The 22,716-nt window shown below is 31.5% G+C and overlaps 3 protein-coding genes across 3 annotated transcripts; 1 reads left to right on the forward strand and 2 right to left on the reverse strand.

Moving 5' to 3' along the window:
• Positions 1 to 5,012: 5,012 nt before the first annotated feature.
• On the forward strand, positions 5,013 to 9,217 carry Bm10984 (Uncharacterized protein; the record flags this gene model as incomplete). Its single annotated transcript, XM_001899376.2, has 10 exons — positions 5,013 to 5,121; positions 5,546 to 5,702; positions 5,876 to 6,071; positions 6,304 to 6,405; positions 6,493 to 6,554; positions 6,718 to 6,822; positions 7,339 to 7,519; positions 8,187 to 8,307; positions 8,692 to 8,798; positions 9,005 to 9,217. The coding sequence occupies 10 exons, from the start codon at positions 5,013 to 5,015 to the stop codon at positions 9,215 to 9,217; spliced, it is 1,353 nt and encodes a 450-aa protein (XP_001899411.2).
• Positions 9,218 to 10,073: 856 nt separating this feature from the next.
• Positions 10,074 to 12,864, reverse strand: Bm10985 (Uncharacterized protein; the record flags this gene model as incomplete). Its single annotated transcript, XM_001899375.1, has 7 exons — positions 10,074 to 10,229; positions 10,892 to 10,996; positions 11,191 to 11,305; positions 11,637 to 11,839; positions 12,095 to 12,223; positions 12,319 to 12,450; positions 12,703 to 12,864. 7 exons carry the CDS (start codon positions 12,862 to 12,864, stop codon positions 10,074 to 10,076), a joined length of 1,002 nt encoding a protein of 333 aa, XP_001899410.1.
• Positions 12,865 to 16,400: 3,536 nt separating this feature from the next.
• On the reverse strand, positions 16,401 to 20,212 carry Bma-unc-30 (Uncharacterized protein; the record flags this gene model as incomplete). The annotated part of the gene is made up of 6 exons (XM_001899374.2): positions 16,401 to 16,667; positions 16,905 to 16,991; positions 17,130 to 17,252; positions 18,566 to 18,667; positions 18,922 to 19,058; positions 19,834 to 20,212. 6 exons carry the CDS (start codon positions 20,210 to 20,212, stop codon positions 16,401 to 16,403), a joined length of 1,095 nt encoding a protein of 364 aa, XP_001899409.2.
• Between the last annotated feature and the right edge of the window lie 2,504 nt (positions 20,213 to 22,716).

Consider the following 22,716-nt stretch of genomic DNA (forward strand, 5'->3'; position numbering starts at 1 on the left):
TTTAATCTTAATATAACTGGTAAAAAGTTTTCGGGTCAATATTTCTTCCCACACAAGTGACTTTCCTTCTCCATATATCAGTTCCTTCCAAGTGTAAGATCAAAGAGCTCATGATATTTTGAAACAAATTTCCTAAGTTAAGATTTATTTTCATATGTTACTTTTCCTATTTAAAATTGAGCATTCTCGAGTTATCTCCGAGGATTTGTTACAGTTCGATAGATTGCCCACCACTCCGATACTTTCAAATTACAGAACTAATTCCTGAGATTAGTTCGCGATTACTTGTATTTTAACTCTCTTCTTCCTTATTCTTTCCCACTTTCATTTTTCTCTTAGTTTTCATTTGCAACACTGGCAAGAATTTGAATTACATATGTTAAAGTATAGTGCACTGTTTCAATAACAAATTTTTCCTTTTTTGATATGAATTCTTAGTGTACTGACAATAATTCATGCGTCCGTTTTTGGTTTATCGGATATCTTGCCTTCGAAGTCTCAGAAAATGTTTTTCGGGAAATTTTCATCTTAATATATTCAATTTAGAAGTTTCAATATCACGTCATTTGCTCAGTATTAATTAGTTGCATTTTATTAAAAGTATCGTATTCGACTGTTCACAGCCATTTCTTTTTTTTTTTTCTTCACTATCATTCGTTTTTTTCTGGGTAAAAAGAGAAAAAAGTCTCGATATTTTAGTACAATCTCTTTACCTTATCCTTGCATACATCCTAAATGAAAAAAAGCAGTCGGATAGAAAGAAATGACTTAACTTTTCTTTTAAGACTTGCGTTCCAGTCGCAGATTGATCATTATTATTTCATTGAATCACATTAAAGATTAGAATCAACCATTTTCCATATGTCCCATAATGGTGTTATCAGTTATAAAGTCCCGCTTATTTTCTCCGGAAAATGAATGACAATATTTTGGAATTTTAGATAAAGCTTTCTTTATGGTTGAATGATGTAGACAAAAAAAAATCCATTTTGACATGAAGAAAACAGCGAAGAAAAAGAAACTAGCTTATTTTCTGAAAAAAATGATGAAGCATTCATTTATTTTTTGAATATACCAAAACCTAAACATTAAGAAAAAAATGAAGGAAGCTTTGGTCAATTATGCAATAATTAAAAATAGGTGAGATGCTCCTGAGCTAAAGGCATAAAAACCTGAAAAAAAGTAAATGAATCATGGTAGATAATCGTTAAATTATTAACTACTAAATATAAAATTAAAAAAAAAAAAATAATAACTATAACTCGGTTATTTTCGATCCTGAATAGGACTGACAATTCGTTGTTAACCAGATAAAATACACATGAATGTGTATTTATCTGTTAATTGGAAAGTAAATTTGAAAGAAATAGATGATTATATTTTAAGGTAGTCAATATATATATATATATGTTTGGAACTAAACGCCTGTCATTTTTGTAAATTTATTCAATCTATTCAGAATAAGACAATTATTCGGGTTGTTAATTTGTCTCAATAAGAAATCCGTCCACAAACTTTAGGATGTACTCGATCGATGTATATCATCATCCACTTCTCTGTTTGTCTTTCTTATTGCTGAGCTTTGATCAAGTACCATCTTTATTGCTTTCACCTTTGTTCTGTTATTGTTTTCAAATTAATACTTTTAGGAATGGCGAAGCGAAATGAAAGGCAAGCGCATAATGCATGCATGCATGCTTATGTATGTGGCTGATGGTCCATTCAGCTTGACTTAAGCCTTTCTGCTATTACACAAACACAAAAACTTTTGAAAGATCGTTGATTAATCTAAACTATTCAAAATCGATTCAGTCTGTTTGCTCGGCGTCTAAACTCTAATTTGATTTGATTTCTACCACTGAGGTCTATTTTCTGTTCTCTTTATTTATATTCTCTTTAGTATAAACCGATTCTCTTCTTTTTTATATTTCCAAAACTTGTCAAATATTTCTCTTTTCTTTTTGCACTCTTTCATCTAGGTTTTTACTTCAAATTTAAAAAGAATCGAAATATTCCTTTTTCTTGGAATTTAATTAATTGGTCGCAAAAATGCATACATTTGGCTGTTTTATTTATGAAACCACCAAAAAAAAAAAAAAAAAGAAAGCATCAATTTCGTTAAGTTATTCCTTTGTAATTATATTTAGTCCCCATATTATTGTAACTGGTATGATTAAAAGATTGGTTTCAACAACTAAAACATGGGAAAAAGAAATGCTCACTAATCTTCGGGTCTGTCCTACAAGCACTTTCCTGTTGTTCCAGTTGTGGAGCCCATCGAAGATAATCACTAGTTGTTTTTCCATGCTTTCATTTGCAAATTTCAATGAGATGAGATGATTCGTTCTGAGTGGAGGAACACTTCTGGTCCGGAAAATCGATGTTGAATAAGAAGGAAAGATCAGCATTTTGTTAACAGTAAGCAGCTGCTAGTGAAAAAAAGTGATGGCTTATAGTTGAAGACATCATTATAGCCACTGAATCTATTTGCTTCGCATTGAAACATAATTTTCTTGGTACACTACTTATTTCTCAGAATCTTCGCAAGTTTTTCTTATCCAAATTTTAGTGACTATTTTCATCACTAATAATTACTCATATGCTAATGATTTTTTAATTACTCCTATTGCTAAATACTTATTGCTTAATTATTCAACGGAGTTTACCATAAACTGTTAGGGCCAATTCATTTTTAAATTTTATTTAAATACTTTTACAAGAGTTATAAGCAAAATATAAAAAGTTAAACTAAATTGTTGCTTTAGCAATCTAGAAATCGAAATCAAAAAAAAATTTTTATGTGGTAAGAAACTTCTCATGTCGGACTTCTTTTTTTATATTCTTCACTCGAAATTTATTTAAGTTAAATCTATTCATTAAATGCTTATATGGTCACTGTTCACATGATTTACGAGGTTACAATTTATGTGAAAATTTGAAGACTAAACAATGAAGAAGAGATGTAATGTGGGAGTCATTGGAAAGTGATAAATCTTTGGCAGGGTGTTGAGGAGGCAAAGCATGCTTGCTATTCAACAGGATGCATAAACACTTCCCGGGAAGATGCTTAAATATAATATATTAGCATCAGCATTCACATTTCAACAAATGATTCACAAATTTCATTGGCATACGAAATGGGTAATCAATAAAAAATATTATAAGGATAGTCAATTCTGATGTTCAATGCATATTGGCCTGATATATAATGCAGTTGCACTGCAACATTTTGTGCATATATCAGTCACTCCGTTTGCACTTGCCACTAGTCAACCCTTTTTTTTATTTTTGTTTTGCTATAATCCGCACTTAACTCATAACTTTATGTCGCAAATATTGAGCTCTTGCTCCATCCACAATGACTTCGTCACTAGCATTTTTCAAACATCTCCATGTGGTCATTTGTTTTTTCAGCTTATCTTTTCTCTAAATAAACATATTGTTTTCCTGTCCTGACCTTTATTTCAATCATTTAGTTAGGTTTTTCTTCTGAATGGACCACTTTTCGTCTTCAGTAGTCTGCTGTACTAAGCGCAGCTAATTAATATTACTGGACTAATTTTTTCATATCTTCTAATTCACTTCTTTCAGCACATTTTGCATAATATTAGCACTTATTAAATTATTCTTTGTAAATGCTACCTGAGTATTCTTCTCATTTTGCACTTATTTCTCGTCTTCTTTTCATTTTTTCGGCAGTTACTATTGCACTGTCCTATGCACCATTAGCTGCGCCATTATTCTGAAGGAACTCTTGCATTCACTTCTTCCATACTGTTTTTTTTTTTTGATATCTTTAGCACCTTATTTGTTATCATTTTATCAAGTGATATTGTTTTTCGGTCTTCCAATATGCTGATAATCCCCTTTTTGTCCTCTAAATAAGCTTCCGAAAAAAAAAAATTCTGTTATGTTTGCGATATTCTTATTACTATTTTCTTAGACAGGAATATTCTTGCGAAGAAATTCTATCTGCATTCGTCCAACTTAATTAAATGTTGCGGACTCTGGGATTGTTGCTATAAGCCATCTCTATCGTTTTTTTCACTGGACGAAAAGAAAACCTTGGAAATAGATAGCAAACATATTTGCCATTTCAGCTAGCACAGAAAATTGTCTTAGTGAAATTCAAATTTTTCCAAGAAAAGTTTAAAGCTCAAAGACATGTGTCTTCATTTTTATTTTTCGGAAAATCTTTTACTGCTTTTTAGCAATCAATTTTAAAGGATCACATTTTCACATAGTTTCCTGTGCCCAAAATTCACCAAATTAAAAAAAAAAAAAACTTGAATACAATAAGCATGCTACTAGAACTTCAGTTGTTTTACTTTAGTTGTCATTCAGTATCAAAATAATACTTTCTGATAACTATCTACAGCTTTAAAACTGCAATCATTTGGATTTTTAGATCTAGTTCATTAGCTAATTTTCTCATCTTAGTGGAAAGAATTATTTCAGAATCATTTCTGAAATGAGTTATTTAATAGTGTTTCTTTCACCTTTTCCAGTTTTACCTTTAACACAAATTCGCGATGTATGATTTTTTCAAAATTTATATGTAAAAAATATATGTCTTTGCGGCTTTTGAAGTTTAATTGATATTTACAGGCAAAATTATATGTACGCTCTTACAATTTCTTTTTCGTTCATCATTTACTAATGCATCATAAAAATTCTCTTATAAATTTAGAAAGATTTGTTTTTCTAGATTAGTCCAGTTAATACTTTCTTCTTGTATGCCAAAATGGATTGATACTTTCGTCCCTTGGTGACATCTTCAAAACGACTGTGTTTTAGCCATCGATCATTTTGATCATTGGCAACTCTAAAATTAAGTCAACATATGCACTCATGCACGTATGTCAAATGAGTTCTTTAAGCTTTTACAGAAGACGATTATCAAAGAAAAGGATACAATAGTGAAAGCTAAGTTGATTGATTCAAAGGAAAATTTTTCATTGAAAAGAAAAGTAATGTGACTGGCAGCAATGAAGTGATGTTTGGGACATTTGATGGAAAAGAGTTCGGACGCTATCACGTCGCAAGTAAATTCTAGACAAGTGGCTTTGCTTTCATGTGGCACGTTTAGTCCACCAACTTATATGCACCTTCGAATGTTTGGTAATTATTTTGTTTTGTTAGTTCATTTGTAAAAAGGCATCATTTAACCAAATCAACTAGCGGATGACTCAGACTGGCAAAACTGAATGTCATTAGAAATAACTCTTTTATGTAACACCTCAAAAAGCGTAATTCGTAACCAATTAGTCCAACTAATAATTAAATTTTCGCTGAATTAAAGCTTCAGTTAATTATTCTTATTAAAAACTTCTCTTAAGCTATGCTTTGTTTGGCTGATTTCACTGGAAAAATCCATAAGTAATGAACTTAATTGATCGACAAATAGTTTATTCAATTTTTGACCAGAAATTAAGTAACAGTTTTTCTTTTTTAAAAGAGTAAACAAATTTTCTTATTTCATTGTATAAATAAGTTGAAAGTTAACTTCATTAAATTGTTGGAGAAAACTGTTATAATGCTATAGAACGTGCTCGTGACTACCTCAAGAAAATACATGGATGGGAAGTCGTTGAAGGTATTATGAGTCCAGTAGCGGATAGTCTTGGTCGACCTGATATAGTACCGGCTAAACACAGGCTGAAAATGGTAGAATTGGCTGTCAAATCATCATCCTGGATCAGGTGTCTGTTTTTCATACATCATTTTGAAATGTAATATTTAAAACTGAATCAAGTATTGCAATTTACATGGAAATCTTCAATTCATTTTTTTCAACAGTACATTAAAAATCTACAAAAATTGGGTTCGGAAAAGATTTCACAATTTCAAAAAGGTTTTTATACCTCTATTACAGAGCAGATGGATGGGAATGTTCACAAGGTGATTGGATAAGGACAATTCATGTTTTGCATCATTTCAAGAAAGTATTTAATCGTAAATATAGGAGTGAAAATTGCAAAGTACGATTATTACTACTCTGTGGTGGTGATGTTATCGAAAGCATTACAAAGTTGGCCGTTTCCGACATTATGCTGTGGAATACTAAGCAGGTTTATTTGTTTCCATTTTTTTAATGCAAATAATGTCGCTGTAATATGGAGTTAGAAATTTATTTTTTAAAAAAAAAATATTTTTTTTTTCGATAAAAAGAAAAAAGTAACATGCCTAAAAGATATAATGCACTAAATTGGTGCATTTCTATTTTTGTCTTTATGACCAATAAAGGAGCAATAAATTTATAATAAGTTGAATTTTAATGGACTAAAACTTTTAATAAATTAGATCGAGGAAGTTGTCCGAGATTTTGGTATGGTTGTAGTGATGCGAGCAAACACTGATCCTGTTAGTGCTATCTATCTTGCAGATGTGCTCCATACTTACCAGGTATTCATATCTTAAAATTTCAAAACTGGCTTTCTAGTAGATTCTAATGAAAAATGAAGTGTTTCTTTCACTGTTCTGACGTTTTAGAAGAATATATTTGTGATTGAAGATGAAACTTGTCCGAATGACATCAGTTCGACACGTTTAAGGTGCGCATTTTTTTTTTTTTTTTTGTTACTAGTGCTAATGGCTAACATTCCAGCTTCCAAAAAAATTTCTTTATTTAACCACTATTTCAACTTAATTAATTCGTTAAGTCACTTCGATTATAACTGGTAAGTTTAGATTGAAAGGTTGTGAAGCTAATTTCAGAACAGCTATTCGGCGTAAAGAATCGATACGATACTGCACGAGTGATGAAGTTATTCAATACATTGAGGACAATTCTCTTTACGGAGCCACATCATTACCAGCTATGTAAACTCTGAATTTCTGAATCTGTCATAAAATATGGAAATAATAGTGGCGTAATTATCTTAAGCATGTGTACTCGGCTATTTAATTCATTTTTTCTTTTTGGTTAGGCGGGATAAGTAAAAGAAAATGCTGTTGTACCTGTAATTTTGTAAATATTGAAAAATTAAGCTTCATTAAAAATCTAAAACGTTACAAAATTTCTAGTAAGAATTAATAAGGAATGATGAAATAACAAGCTAAATTTAGTCCAACTATATATGAAATAAAACAGATTTTTTTTGGCAAACTGAAAGTTATAATTGTTTCCTTCCTTTATAATACTTCCAAAGGTAATGAAGAGCTTAGTAACTGTGAGGACGGTCATCTGTTAATATATCTTACTGGTAATTATATATTGATTAAAACTCAGGTAAATATTGTTTAAGGCTGGTAAGAAGCTGTTCGAAAGCATGATTTTCACTCCACATGCCTTTGTTTTATGAATTCTTTTCCACATTGTAATTTGCATAGTTTTAGGCGAATGAAGCTGCAAAATATCTGTAAATCGGCCAGTTCATCAAATATATCGTCAAGCAGTACCATTGCTTCCCGTGGAAACTGTTTAAGACATCCGAATTTCAGTCTTTTACCGTTGAAGCAAACTATTGTCAATACTGAGGAAGATAATCACAAAGCAATTCGTACCCATTCTTTAGAGGTTGTTATAAGTTATTTTACAAAAGTATCGATGATTCAAATTCTACCGCATATTCAAATCTGATTTATATGCATTTCACTTTTATGATTGGTATTGCGTGCTAGAAACGAAGTTAGAACTTAAAAAATGAGGCTTAACAGACCGAATCAAGGCATTCATCCTCGCATGTTTGTCTTTAGTGGAATTTAAGGTGATAGAGTCAAAAATTTATGTAATGGTTTGGTCGCTTAAAGAAATTTCTTGTTCGTACTTGAGATTTTTTAAATTCTAGGATTCCATTTTTCTCAATAATTCTTAAATCATTTCAAGGTTTTCAATTTTCAATTTTTATAAGAAACAATCAATTTTGTCTCAGAGTCAAGCCCTATTTGTATATCTCAGATTCCCCCTTCCTGAATGTGGGAAAGTTGTTACCGCCACTCATTCACTATCACAGTTACAAAAAACTCTGCCATTTTGAATACAAAATAACCAATGTTCAATTGGAACTAAAAACGATACAACGTATGTTAAAATGTCATTTCTTCCTATTACTCTTTTAATATCGATTATTTGGTTCGAATGGTGACGTTTAAATGAGTGTCAGGGATTTTTGTAGCTTTACTTGACTCCAAAACTTTGCGTCGCCTTTATTTATTCTAAAATTTTTGCTGATGATTTGTTACAGGTACCAAAACAATCTAAGCACGCACATTTTTGGTCGTCAGAATCTCCAGATTTTCATAATTTGACCTCGAAGTCATTTACTGCAAGCACCGATTGGGCTGATTACTTTGGTGTCAAAAAAGGTTATGCTTCAACTTTATGGAATTCTATCCAACTTGGAATTTTATCCTTATTTTCTTTGCCGCAGTAAAATCCCTTTATTGTCATGGCATATGTCACATACACATGTTAAAAACTCCCATTTGGAAAATTATTGTAAACCGTCGTAATTAATGCTGACCTTATTAAATGATTCTTGGTGTCGAAAAAGATTATGCTTCAATATTTTTGGTCCTTACTCTCGGACATATCTGTTAGATTTTTATTCATACAATCGTTTAAAATTATATGCAACTGATATAAGAAGTCTAATCGAGAATTACCGTCCAATAGATTTTAATATAAAATTTTCTGATATAAAAAAAGTTTTAAATAAAAAGATCCAACTAACAACCATAATTATTCAGATGAACTCTTCAAGTGTGTGGAAAAAAAGAGATTGATAACATCGCAGATTACTGATGTATGCAATGAACAAGCTAATTTTCAAATGAAGATGTTATTAGCGCTGCAGGTAAAGAATTCGACTTTCCACTCTTTGTACTTAAATACTGAATTTTTATTCTCTAAAAGGAATAGCTCCATTGCAGCACATAAACTGCAGAAAATGTTCAAAATAAAGTATGCTAATGCATTTCGTATATTTTATACTTCTAAATCCTAGTTTTACACAATTCTATCACAGAATTCAGAAATTCTTGGTATTAAAGATGATTGAAGGGAAGAAACTATGAAATACAAACTAAGCGACGCTCAATAGATACAGTCTCATGTAGCGTTGGAAATTTGACAACCGAAATCTCGTTAAAAAAAGAAGACAAAGGCCATTCCTTATCCTATGCACGGTCTGAAGAAGAAAATGAAGAGAGTAATAATGTGACACTTATTTATAGAAAGTATAAGTTGTCTTCAACTCCTGAAACTACTGTATAGCTCTTTTTTCCGGGTTATTTATGAAATGATTTTAATGCATCCCATTTCACTCCTCAATTCTTAAGAAAACCTATGAACTTATTATAAAATTATAATTCTGAATGCCTGAAAAGATTCCAACGTTTCAGAAGTGATGTACATTATCTTTGTTTATCGGAATATTGTAATAAATCTATCTTATGCCTTTCATGAATACACACGATCTATGCAACCTTGTCACAATAATGCAGTAGTGTGGATTCATATTTGTGCAAAAAAAAAAACAAAATTTTTTTCTTTTAAATGACTACTTAAATTTGTCAGGAAACAAAAATGCAAAACTGTGAAGTTCACAGTAAGTTTTTATTGATTCTCGTTTATGTAATACGATTATAAACTCACCAGAAAATTTTACTTTATTTACTAATATGGGAGATATTTTCTAAACATAATTATGCAATTATACGAACTATATGCAGATACATTGATTTGTCGTGTAACTTTTGCCAACCGGTCAATTATTTAGAAGGCACTTCTATTTGTTGTGACTGATTGATCATTTACTGCCCGTCACTGTTACAGCTGGAACTACTTTTCGTTTTAAATATGTTCAGTTACCTGGAAAGTTTCGATTTGGTTCTTACTTAAGAAACTTTTAAATTAAAATTATAAAGAGATTGTTTGTATAGAATTGATCTTCCACAATTTTCCATTGTTTTTTCATCAATTGTTATGATATAATAATGAAACTCGAATTTGGGAGACGGATAATTCAGTGAATAAATGATAGGGGTTATAAATTGTACTTTATTTCCCTTACACTGTGTAGCAATTCATCTTAAAATGACAATTTTTCAAAGAAAACCTTCTCTTTGCCCTAATACACTGTTCCTTGCTTACCTGATAATACTGTTGACGCATTCACAAGCGATTGTGATAGGGGTGGTAAATTGATATTTACTTCCATTGTACTATGTGGCTTAGGGTTGGTCTTAGGCTGGCAGTTTTTCAAGAAAAACCTGCTGTTAATACTCTGAAAAAGTTTCCACACTTTTCAAAATCATATTTTGACTTTTTCCCAAGAATGAGATGAAGTTACAGCTAGGAAAAATTTTGTAGCAGATTTTACTAAAAAAACTTCATTTCTAAGACTTTTAACAACACACTATCTTCCAAGTAAAGTAGTACACAAGGACAATAAAAAAAAAACAATAATACTGAACCTAAAACTAAATGATAAATGGACTTTAATAATTATTCTCTTAGTCCCCGTCACTTTAAATTTCTTATTTTTGACTTATCTGATCTTCTTTAAGTTATTCTGATTCATTAATAATTGTTTCAATAGTTGACCAACCAGTTCTGATAAAAATGTAAATTTTAGGTTGAATCACAAAAGTCAAAATTTTAAAGAGAAGACTCAAGAAAAATTAGGCATTCGCGTTGTTCAATCAACTAATATGATAAATTCAAAAGAATTATTACAGTATTAGCTGGCTTTACAATGAATTTATCAGTTTACTGATCATTCAATTACTAAAACTCCGGATAATAATATTCAGTGCGCAGGTCAGGTATTGCCCTTCATCCGCTAATAGGTCGTTTTATCATTTTTATTTTTTTTAAAGATAGATTTAGACAATAACTTCTGCTGTTACTAATATAGAGCTTTTAAATATTTCTTCTAAAACTAACATGCAATAGTGGTAATGATGATTTTGAACTTTCTGCCGCTGATGAAGTACAGTGTTGAAAAGTTTGCACACAGCGCTGTGCGTACAACAAAAACTTCTGCTTAGCCTGCAAATACACTCTTTTGTAGTGAAAAAACGAAATTTCCGTAACGTTGTAAGGATCTATACCTTTTACTTACGTTACCCAAACATCAGCAAGTGCACATGTCACTTAAGAAGTTATGAAAAAATAATCCTTTATACTTGATTATCTTAAACTTCAACTTATGTGATGTATTATGGAAATAGTTTTACCGTTACCTTATAAATGCTACTGTATGTGTTCCAATTATTAAACGGTGGTGCAAACATCAAATTTGAGGAAACTTGATCGCGCAGCCGTTTCACCAAGCGCAAACGTCCCTTCTTTAGCATCCTAAACAGTATACAATTAGATTTACTGAACAGTAAGTGTGCATTCACTTATTTTCTTTCACGATAACCAAAATCCTTTAGATTCCAAGTGCAAGTGATACTATTGATATCCATCGCAATATTGATGCAATTCTGGAATGCTCAACTTATTCGAATTCTCAGGTATTCTATATTTTTTACAAGCTCAATTTCTGTTATATATTCTTCAAATGAGGGAAGTGTGGTTTAATTAGAGACGTCAGTTTTCTAAAAAATCAATCTCACAATATTTTCGCATTCAAAAAGCTAGATTTAAAAGAAAGTGAAATGAAAGAACTTCAGGGAAACGTTACATGGAAAACATATATCGTTCATTTTTTCGAGCTAAACTCTCTGCAGTATAACCCATCAGATTTTTGGTACGAAATGCTTCGATACACCATCTCCTAGTCAATTCTTCTACCAGAAAGTTTAACAGCGATGACTGAGAATACATCGCCGCATACATTAATACTGTATTACCCATTTTATCAACTGCCATGAGATTCACATTTTGCTGAAAGAAAGAGCCTTAATTCCTTAGTATAATTCAGACAAAGCATAGCTATTAACTGAAATTGGAGTGAAACCTGAAATAAATGAACAATGGAAGTTAATAAAGTAACATTTTCTTATAAACGAATTATTATGGAATACATTTGCTCGCTGGTGAAAGCAACTGAATGGTACTTAATCCTGCATAAAGTAAAATGTTTAACTTGAGTTTTTTTATTAGCATAGAAGTAAGTCAAACAAAGTAAAGTAGTCAAACCAAGATCAAATGGTGAGCAACGGTATCGTTTCTCATCAAACAAGCTAACATTAATGGTGTACGCAACTGCCTTTCATCTGGTTCAGAAGGATCACATCCAGAACGAATCAACAAGTTTATATAGCGCACCTGTAAATTTGTTATCAATTCTATTTCTCGGACATTTCCACTTACTACTGGATTGATTTTTCACACACGAATTTGCCTTCATGCATAAGACAAACCTGATTTGCTTTATCTAATTCATATCTTATCACCGACATGATAAGAGTTTCGCCACGAATATTTTTTTCCTTGACATTAAAATCCACAAAGCTTTTTTCCAGCTTTTGTGGCAAATATTCATATTCTGTTCTCTGAAAAAAAATTCTTTTGGTTATGCATTCTCAATGCAGTAAGTTTGTTCCTTTTTCTACGATCACCACTTTATCACGTATATTGAAATTAAACAAAAGTGGACAAAATCGAAGGAAACTCTAAAAATGTGAAACGCATGTGGAAAGGTTTAATGAATTTAATGAATTAAATTTGCTGTATTATGATGATGAACTACGATTTTTTTGATCTGAATAACTTAAAAAAGAAAAAAAAAAAAAAAAAAAACAGACGTGATTGAAAACACTTTTAGTGCGTAAATTATCTAATCTTGCATGAAGCCATCGTTCACATGCCATATGAGCAAAAGGTTTATTGTGAGATGATGTCGAATCCATTGCACCTTCCGTTAGATCTGCTGAGAAATTCTGGATATTTTGGCAAAGGACATCCATCGAGAGACTTTGTCTACAGCATTATCTCATAGAGAAATCTATTCTAACAGCATTGTATGAATTAGTTCAGGATGACAACTATCAAGGAGATCTATTTCTGGAATTAACAATACCAGTAAAATAATATAATGCCATTTTCCTAATTAGATTCGTGACGAAAGCATCAAACCAGTGAATTTTGTTTTTTTCTTTTATCCTTCAAGCCGGCTAATTTGTTTTTTTTTTTTTTTTTTCTCTCTTGCTCCTGCATCACCTGTATCCGTGCGTCAATACAAACAAAATTATCATTTAGACAAACGTTGTCACCCGATAGTATTGATCAAAAAATATAAGTATGAATTTGGGAGATAAAATCGAAACTGATATCATCTCAAAAGCATCCATGTTTGAATCCAAGTTGTAAATATATAGAAAAGTGCTGCATAACTAATCAGCTTTACTGCTCAAAAGAAGTCTCTTAAATATCTCATTATCTAAAGAATTTTCATGAAAAAACTCAAATATTGATTGACAATAGTAGGAATTTTCAAAATTAATTTTTAATTTTCATCAGTCGTTATCAAATCATTTATTTTTTTCGATTGATGTAATAGCTAAAATTACTTAATTAAAGAAAGGAAATCTCAATTACTCGTTTTGGAGGCGCATATTTTTTTGCATCTCTGAATATTAGAAAAGTGAAAAGTTGCCATCCATGTTATGGATTTTTTGATACCTTACCATTCACACAGCATCATATCAAAGCAAGTAGATCAAGTAACAGAAATTTTCAAAGTTTATTGTGCAGGAGAAATAAAATAATCGGTTTTTTCATTCCAGAGATTTTCCATGTAATCTTACCAGGATACTTTCTCTACGAAAAAGGAACTGTGGAAATCATATGTCCATTTCAATTATTGTCCTGTAAGATCAAAAACTTCAGCAAAAAGTTTATTTTAAGCTTCATGATACATAATAGCAAAAGTTAATTACTAGCTTTAGAGTTTGGGAAAATCAGGCATTACAGAAACAGTAAATAAACTTTTCTAGATTAAAAAAGAAAGTTCCAGATTCATGTTAAGTATATGAAACTATTTGTGGGAATTAGTGAGCCACAAAGTTTTCAGCAAGAGAGTAGAATTTCTGTGTTCTACCACTTTGATGAGCTTTCTTTAAAGCTTAATTACGCAATACTATTACCAAGTATACATAATAAGCCTTTGAATTTTTTCAAGAAAAAAGGAAGAAAATAATTTCTGAAGCAACGAAAGCTTTACTGGTGAAGTAAATTCATACGGAGTGGGCGGTAACCATTTATGCTTAGAGTTCAGTGCACTTTGCCAATAATAAAGAAAAACATAGGAAGATTAACTTGTTCTGAACCTCAGTTATCCAAACAAAGTTTTTTTGCGAGTATATGCAGCTACATCATCAGTTTATTAATTTCAGACTGAAATTTACTAAGAGAACTGAGCTAAAAACTACGTTCCCAACAACGATTTGTTGTTAAATGTAAAATGATTCACTTAGCTTAGGATCGAAATACTATGTGGCGTGTGTGGCGTGAGAAATCCATCGTGCATTAAAATTTAGAAATGAAAGTAAGGAATGAATGAACTTTTCCAGGTTATGAAAATGCCATTTCTTGGAAAAATTTCATTTTTTTTTGAACAAAAAATTAAAACTTAAATTTTTCCTTTCTCGAAAGGAAGCATCAGCCAGACGATAAAAGGATCCTTCTCCTTATCTTAAATGTTACGGTGATGACAAATCTCGATTTCTGCTCTCTACAGAATTGTATTTAAGTGAAATAGTAGAACAAATCATATAAATGAAGGAGTTTATTGCCATTCAAAAGAAATTTTCATTGCAGATCATAGTGCTGTGGGAATTTTTTCCTCTAACTGGTTGATTTGATGAAATTACTTAGGAAAAACTTGAAACTAGTGAAATCTGAAAAATATAATAAGCGTTGAAGAAACCTGGACAAACTATATTCATTTCACTATTACGATACGGAACATATAATAATGTGGAGAAAGGAAGTAGATTTCAGACTCACCACCATTCAGCCAATGAATGCTTGCTGCGTATTGCTATTTATTGATTTATATTTAAGCTTACACGAAGTGAATTTTATGTATTTGAGAACAAATTATGGAATTCTCTAAGATGAAATTTTATAAATTTGATCATTTTACAGTTTTTCCACATTACCTGCAAATATAACACAGCACATCTACTCGCTGTTCAGTGTAATATAACGCAGTTCTATGATATAAAATTAATGAAATAACGTATGGAGTATTTGTATAAACAATTAGACTTGACTTAATAAGAGAAGAAAATAACATTTGAATGAAGGAATTTTTTTTATTGAATATGCAATATGTCGTTCAATGAGAACAATCAGTATGGAGGGAACTTTAAAATGCAAGAAAAATTGCTAGATAAAGTACAACTAACCTCTGTGATTTTTAAATTAGAACAGATTTCCTTTAGTGTAAAGACATAGCTTTATTTGCTGCAAATAATTACGGGAAGCATTCCATCTTTAGTTGACATATTTTCTCTTCTCAGTTAATAAATATTGATTTTTGGGCCTAATATGCTACCTTTCACTTTTGTAAATCAATACTGAAAATAAATGAAGAACTAGTTGTGGAATACAATGATGCATAAAGCTATCCTATATTATAATTAAAATTTACATCTCTATCTTCCTTAAATCTACTAAATTAATTTTTAAATGCTTTATAGTTCCCAAGATTTAATGTTGTAAAAAGGTTTATGAAGCAAACAAAATATGCGCAGTACTTCATGTATATTACACTACTTCCTTGGCAACCGTAATTCAATCTTTTTTCATCACTGAATTATATCTTTATTAATATAACTGAAAACTTTTAAAGTTTATCTCTAAAAAATATGCTACACCTGGAAAACAAAGTATTTTGTTTAGAAAAACTATGGAAGGTATAATAAGTTGGCGACCACATTTTTCATCTGAAGAGAAGCATGATGAATGATTAACAGCAAAAAAGAGTGATTTGAAAAACCGCATTAATTTAGATCATCTAATTGACGAATTCATCATATTTTGGAGATGAATACAAATTGAAATGGAGAAATTATTTGAAAGCTTTAAAATTATATTAAATTAGCAGTAGAGCAAACAGTCATTTAATTGTGATAATATAATAAGGTTATTTGCAAAGATATTTTCACGCAGTCTTAAAAATCACAAGGAAATTTATAAGTACAATTTAGTAAAACTGAAAATAGAGATATGCAAGTTACAACAAGATTTAAAATCAGTAAAAAATTTTTCAGAGAAAAATAATCTCACAACTAAAGTAAAATGCATAGTGGATCGTCGATGCAATAGCATCTACACATAAGGTAATTTTTTTTTCCTAGTTTTCCAAGAAATAAAGAGAAACGAAACGCCTGAAAACAGTAAATTGGTTGATTTCCTAGATTACCAATATCACAATACCTATTGAAAAGTCTCATGCGACATTTTCTGGGTTATGACACATTCATGAATCGGAAGTTTATAGTGGACCATTGTATTGGTATGACTGAACTGAAAAACTGCTAGCCTGTTGGGAATGTACACCAGTAGTAGGCATGTGCATGGCTGAGGAGCAGTACCCTTGAGAATGTAATTTGAACTTATCATCTTTTGATATTAGGTTAGTGGCGTTTGTAGAACCCGGTGAATAAAATGGAGGCTGAGGAGGAGCAAAACGAGATAAGGTCGTTGCATTGTTAGATGTCGTTGGACTCATCAGCTGAGGGAAAGTATGTTGTAGCGGTCCCTATAAATTAAATTTGGACTTTGAAAGTAAGGAAATCAAAGAACAATATAAAACTTACCACCATAGACTTTAAACGAATAGGAGGCACTATAAGTTGATCTAATGTGTCAAAAAAGAGTGCCCAAATTTTCTTGAAACTCAAATTGATTCTAAATTATTCTTATGCATATTATTTTATTATAGATTTTTTTTTTGCTACTTTCTTTAAATTAAAAACTATGAATAAGCAAGAATTACCTGTGCTTTTAAAGCCCAACCAAAAGCTGTGTTCGAATTTCTGGTAGAATAACCTTGCCAAGATGAGGAGCCATAGACATCTTCAAGCTGCAATAAAATTTGACCGCTTAAAGGATAGACTTTTCAAATAAATTTTTGATGAGATAAAACAAGAATTCTAACGGCATAAGTGAGATTGAATAAAAAGGATTTGAATTTTAGTCACATTTTAAATCCCTTTATTACCTGTGGATGGGTTGGTAAAAGAGATTGAGGGAAACAATTGGTTGGTTGAAAACTCTTGAATTCAGAAGTTAATAAATGGCGCTCTCGTTTACGCCATTTTGCTCGTCTGTTTTTAAACCATACCTTTAAAAGAAGAACTATTGACATATTCCAAAGATTAACTTAATAATTGAAGAGAGATTGGAGCTTATCAAAGAACACCAATAATATCTCAAATGTTTGGATTCAATAAATCAGCTTTACTGGATCATTCATAAATGAATATGCTAGCAATGATTAACATTGAACATACAAAAATGAAAAGATTGGAAAATATTGAGATAAGAAAGGTAGATGAACTTAAGCAATTTAATCGTCATCAAATTTCAATTTTGTGTAAAGTTAATCAGGCATTATCTTTTCAGAAATCTGGTCCATTTCCTAATTCTAACATGCTTTCACAAATCGCGTAAAGACTTAAAAAATCGAAGCACTCAGATGATTATGAGCTACTATTGCGGAAAATATAAAAGATAAAGCGGGAATTGGTGGCGTCGCTTTAAAATATCAATAATGACAATGCTCATTCATCTGTGCCCTAAAACTGAATGTTCAGCTTAGATTTTCCAATTATTTGTTACCGTAAACTTTGGAAGATCCATTACTGCTTGCGAAGTATTTGTTTACGTTTTCTTAATTTGTAATTATTTGAAAATATCTTTTTTTTTATTTTTTCTCACCACTGCGAGCATCGAATCATAACTTTATGTCAGGATAATAATTCCTACGAAAATGTTTATCCAGCTGGCTTTCAAAGAACGAAATACTAAACTCAAGTAAGCAATAAGTTTAGTCGAAGCAACAGTAAGTTAGCTGTCTTAGTGTAGTCGTTGACTATGTGGAAACAAAATAGTAAGGAAGCGCAAGAAAATCAAATTCTTAATTAAAATTTAGCTGTTGTTGTTGGGTATTTCTTGGTATTAGTGTTGACGATATCGACAATATAGTTGTGATGATAATGATATTTGTGATTATAATTATGGCAATGATAAGGACTATGATAGTGATGGTGTTAACGGTGATGATTGTTATTCTGTTAATGATGATTATTGAATGATATTGATGATACATTGATAATGCGTTAGTTTAATCAGCAAAGAAGGACAGCGGTCTGCGGTCACTTGGGATTTCAATTCATTAGAAGTGACACAAATTACACATTTCAATTATAGGGTTTGGGAACTATTACATCTCAAGGTTCTGAGGTGAAGACACTGTTTCGATGGAGCTAATTTAACGCAGCTACAAGTCCTTTTTTCAAAAAAAAAAAAAAAAAGAAAAAAAAGTAAGGGAACTTTCAAAAATTATTGTAAATCATATCTCACTTTCTATTAGTAAATGATCAGTCGTAATTATTTAATCCAGATTTATATGAAAAATTTATTTTGGAAACGTACACGAACTCGTGGTTCCGTAAGGCTGATCCATAATGCGATTTCTTCTCTTGTGGCCATGTCTGGGTAACGATTCCGTGAAAACCAATTTTCTAACTCTGTTAACTGCAACGCAGTTATTAGGTTTGTAAACAAGAAAAGAAAGTATTTTCAGAAAACACTAATCAAGAATTCTTGAAATATTCCGTGCATTTTCCAGGTAATGATTTCTCTACAGTTTTATATTTCTGAATAAGGATATTGATGAAACTAATAAAAAATACGTAAGAATGTCGTGTGAATGTCGTGTGTTAAAATGTCGTGTGTTAAAATATATTTACTTGATGATTTGTAAGAATGTCGTGTGTTAAAATATTTACTTGATGACTTGTAAAATGGGTGCGTTGTCTGCGTGGTTTCTGGCTGCTGATCAAACAAGTATCCGGTGATGCATTCGAATTCCCATCACATTCAATACCTCCCGATGATGCGTCGTACTCTTTTTTTCCATCTTCTACTACAAACATTTTTTAAGCATCCAAATGGGAATAAGTTCTGAACTACTAAGAACTTCAGGAAAAGCTGCCAAGAAAATACTGGAAATGATGATACATTTCCGATAAGTGCATTCGCATGTCTCGTAATAATTTTGCTGAATCAACAAAAATTAAGTATAAATTTTATAATCAGAAAACAAAGATGATCTGATAGTTACGCAAACAATTTTTATCGATCCTTTTGGGTTGTAAAATGAGCTAGTAAATAATACTGGAAATAAACTGCTTTCAGAATTTTTTTTTTTTGAATGAAAGACATTTTGCAAGTCTTAAAAATTCGCTTATTTTTTATCTGAAGTTCATCAATTCCTGATTTCAGAACAGACTTGTATTGCAAAAATTGAGGTGGGAAATAAAATGAACTGAAGTGAGCAAAGTCCTATATACGAAAAATACTAAACTACTATCTTATGGTGCAAAATTTTTATATGCTAGCAGGAAAATTTAATACGTTTAAAAATCTTTTAATTAAAATCATTGAAATACAGTGACGTTTAATAAAATATCAAAAAAGTTTACAAACCAGAATAGACTGATTAATGACGAAATACTCATCCATTAAATGTCGTATTCTTTTTTTACTTAGCAGATAATCTGAGACAAACGAATACCTTAGGGATGAATTCAGATAAACAAGTTTATAAAAAAGGAATGTGAGAAAAATTGCTTATTTATTTCATAGACTTTCAAACTCAAGTATTTTGGAATGAATTTTAAACTGGTAATAATACATACTTTTTGGTAATTTTCCTGCAATATTATTCAGAGCAGTAACACTTTGGTCAACAGCACCAACATTTGGTAATCGATATACGTCATGTTGAGAGATGGAGAAAATGCTAGCTGAAGAACTAGATGGTGGTGGACAGATTGCACTGGCTACTGTCAGGGTACCACTGTTGGTAGCAATACTCAACGAGGTGCTATCAAATAATAAAGTTGTAGCTGTTGTGCCATTTACAGTGTTTACGGCAACGTTTGCAGCTGCAGTTGCTGCAACAGGTGAAGCGTCTAATATAGTGGGAACGATGTCAGCACTAAGTAAATGTCCAGGAAAGCTTGGAAGATTGTGTGGCTGCTGTTGTTGTTCCAGATGATTTGCTTCTAAATCCATGACCAGAGGAAAGCTGTCGGGGTGTTTCCTGGATTATATTTTAAAATACGTAAGGCTTAGTGTTGGAACAAATTCACTTTAATTTAATTCTTCTGCAGCGTATTTGGTTACCGCAAAGGAAATTCTAAACGGAATAACTGTGATTCACTGCAGAGTCCTTCTGAATCCTGCGGATTAGTCCTAACAATAAACTAGGCCACTAGGATGATCTTACCAATCCAGAATGATTTTGCTAAACTCTCTTATACACATGCAAACAAACTGAACTGGGGGTTGGACCATTTCATTTTGGTCAAATTACTCCTATGGATTACTTTGGAGCGTCTTCCAGGGTACGGTAGATTCAACCACTCCTCCTCATCTTCATTCCTATCTAGTCGCCAATAATGCCCTTCCATAAATTTTTGCTAATATTTTTGTTTGAGAAATTTCAATATAAGTTTGAATTTGATTTTTCTCTGATTTTTAATTTTAATTCAATTTTTCCATCTTGCATTTCATTCATTGATGATCCTTTCGAGAAAAAATTACGTTGAGATACATTCCTAGTTATTTCTCTAAAATATTCAAAGTATTTTTTTTCTACTTTAAGAAAACAAAATGAAATTGAAAGATTTCAGTTTGTTTCTCAAGGAAAAAAAAAACGATTTATAAATACCTAATCATTGTAAAAAAATTAAAAATGAAATGTTTTTGGCAATTTAATGTTGTAATATAAAGTTTGGCATACCATCACAAAAAGTTGCTTTTTATTTTCTAATCCTTTAGTTCTTAAAAAAGTCCATGAACAGACTAGCGAGAAATCTAATCATAACGAGATTTGATTGCTTTATGAATTGTGTTGTTCATTGAAAGTATAAACAAATTACTTCATCTGCTGGCCAGGCAATCATCAGTTTGATTTGCAAATTATAAACATTCTTGCTCCAGTGCAAATTTCTGTTCCTGTCGTTTACAGAGACAAGGAGAAGAGGTCAATGAGTTCACCAAACAAATAAGTTAAACTGGCCCAGCTTTCTGCTTTTTTTTGACGTGGCAAAACGCTACCCTCAGGTCATAATTTGATGAAAATGGTATCAGGCCAAAAGCAATTTTTCTTCTGCTTCATAAAGAAATGGTTGTCACATCTTTTTGAAAGGGATAAAAATAACTGAGCTCAGCAATAGTCAAAGGATGATAATGACCATGAAAACAGCTCTCATACTCCAACATTTCATTCATTAAAAACCACTTGAATAATGACCCTAAATTTAAGTAGTAATGCTGTTTAAAATGTCGGGAGAATAAATCTCAAACTGTTATGTCATTTTTTTCAGCGAAAAATTATGCCTAGCAGGATCATCCATTCCATTCATAGCTAAACATTGTCACGCTCAAATCAGAACGGTCAGATTCTTTTTCATGAGAGATAGAACATTTCGCAACAATATCTAAGGAGATAAACAATGCTGCCGATTGAACTTCATTCTCCTGGTATTGAGAATTTTTCAGTGACCATGAGGTCGGCACCATCCCACTAATGCACATAACCCAAGAAGCTGATAGTAGCCAGCTTGCGGATGACATATGGCTGCGGTTTTAGTCTTTGTTAAGCTAACAAGCTATCAACTGTCACTTCGTGCACCAAATGTTCACTATATGAGATTACGCAATTAGAGTAACACAACTTTACCGCATTCATATTTATAAAGCTAGTGAACCGTTAACTATTATGAGAAGCCATCAATCTTGCCACCCTAACCGCAACTTTTAAAATGACCGCTTCTCTTATCCTCACCATTTGCCTTCTGTGCAGTGACCTTCTGTTCTCAGAAAACAAATATTTAACCCTTAAAAGTTGTAATCACACATCCAAAAATCTTACGCAACTGAAACTTGCATTTGCTCTGAACAATCTTGAAGAACTCAACTTTATAAGGCAGTTCTCCTTGTTGAACTCACCATTGCATGAGGTGTTATGAAGTTTTACTTCTTATATGATTTAGAATATTCAAAAACCAATGAACAAAATGAATCGCTAATAGTCAGTAAACCATTCTTACGGTTGACTTTGGTACAGCGATAAAAATAAGATATACGGAAATGTTAAAAAACGATAATAACCATCAAAAACCATGAATAAATAACAAAGATTATAGCGAAGTTTAGGGGAAAAAATAATGCTCCAAACAGACATAAATGAAAAAAATGTGTTCAGAAAACCTTGAAAAGTCAACAATCAGTATCGGCTATTTAATGCATCATATCTTCTAATGACGGCATTTATGCCAAATACACGGCAGCATTGAAAAAAGTTCACGCTACCTGTTCCGCATGCCAAAAGCATTCCAGAAAAACTTTATTCCAATACCAAAATTTAATTTCACAAGTCACAACTCTGACATATCATCCACTGATATTTTTAAGATAATAGTACCACTTGTAATAACATCAAATGGTTGAACGCAATTTTTTGTAAAATGATTTGCATATGAATCACTGACGAATCACTGATGATTAAGCTA

Source organism: Brugia malayi (genome assembly GCF_000002995.4).
Source record: "Brugia malayi strain FR3 genome assembly, contig: Bm_v4_ChrX_scaffold_001, whole genome shotgun sequence".
NCBI lineage: Eukaryota > Metazoa > Nematoda > Chromadorea > Rhabditida > Onchocercidae > Brugia > Brugia malayi.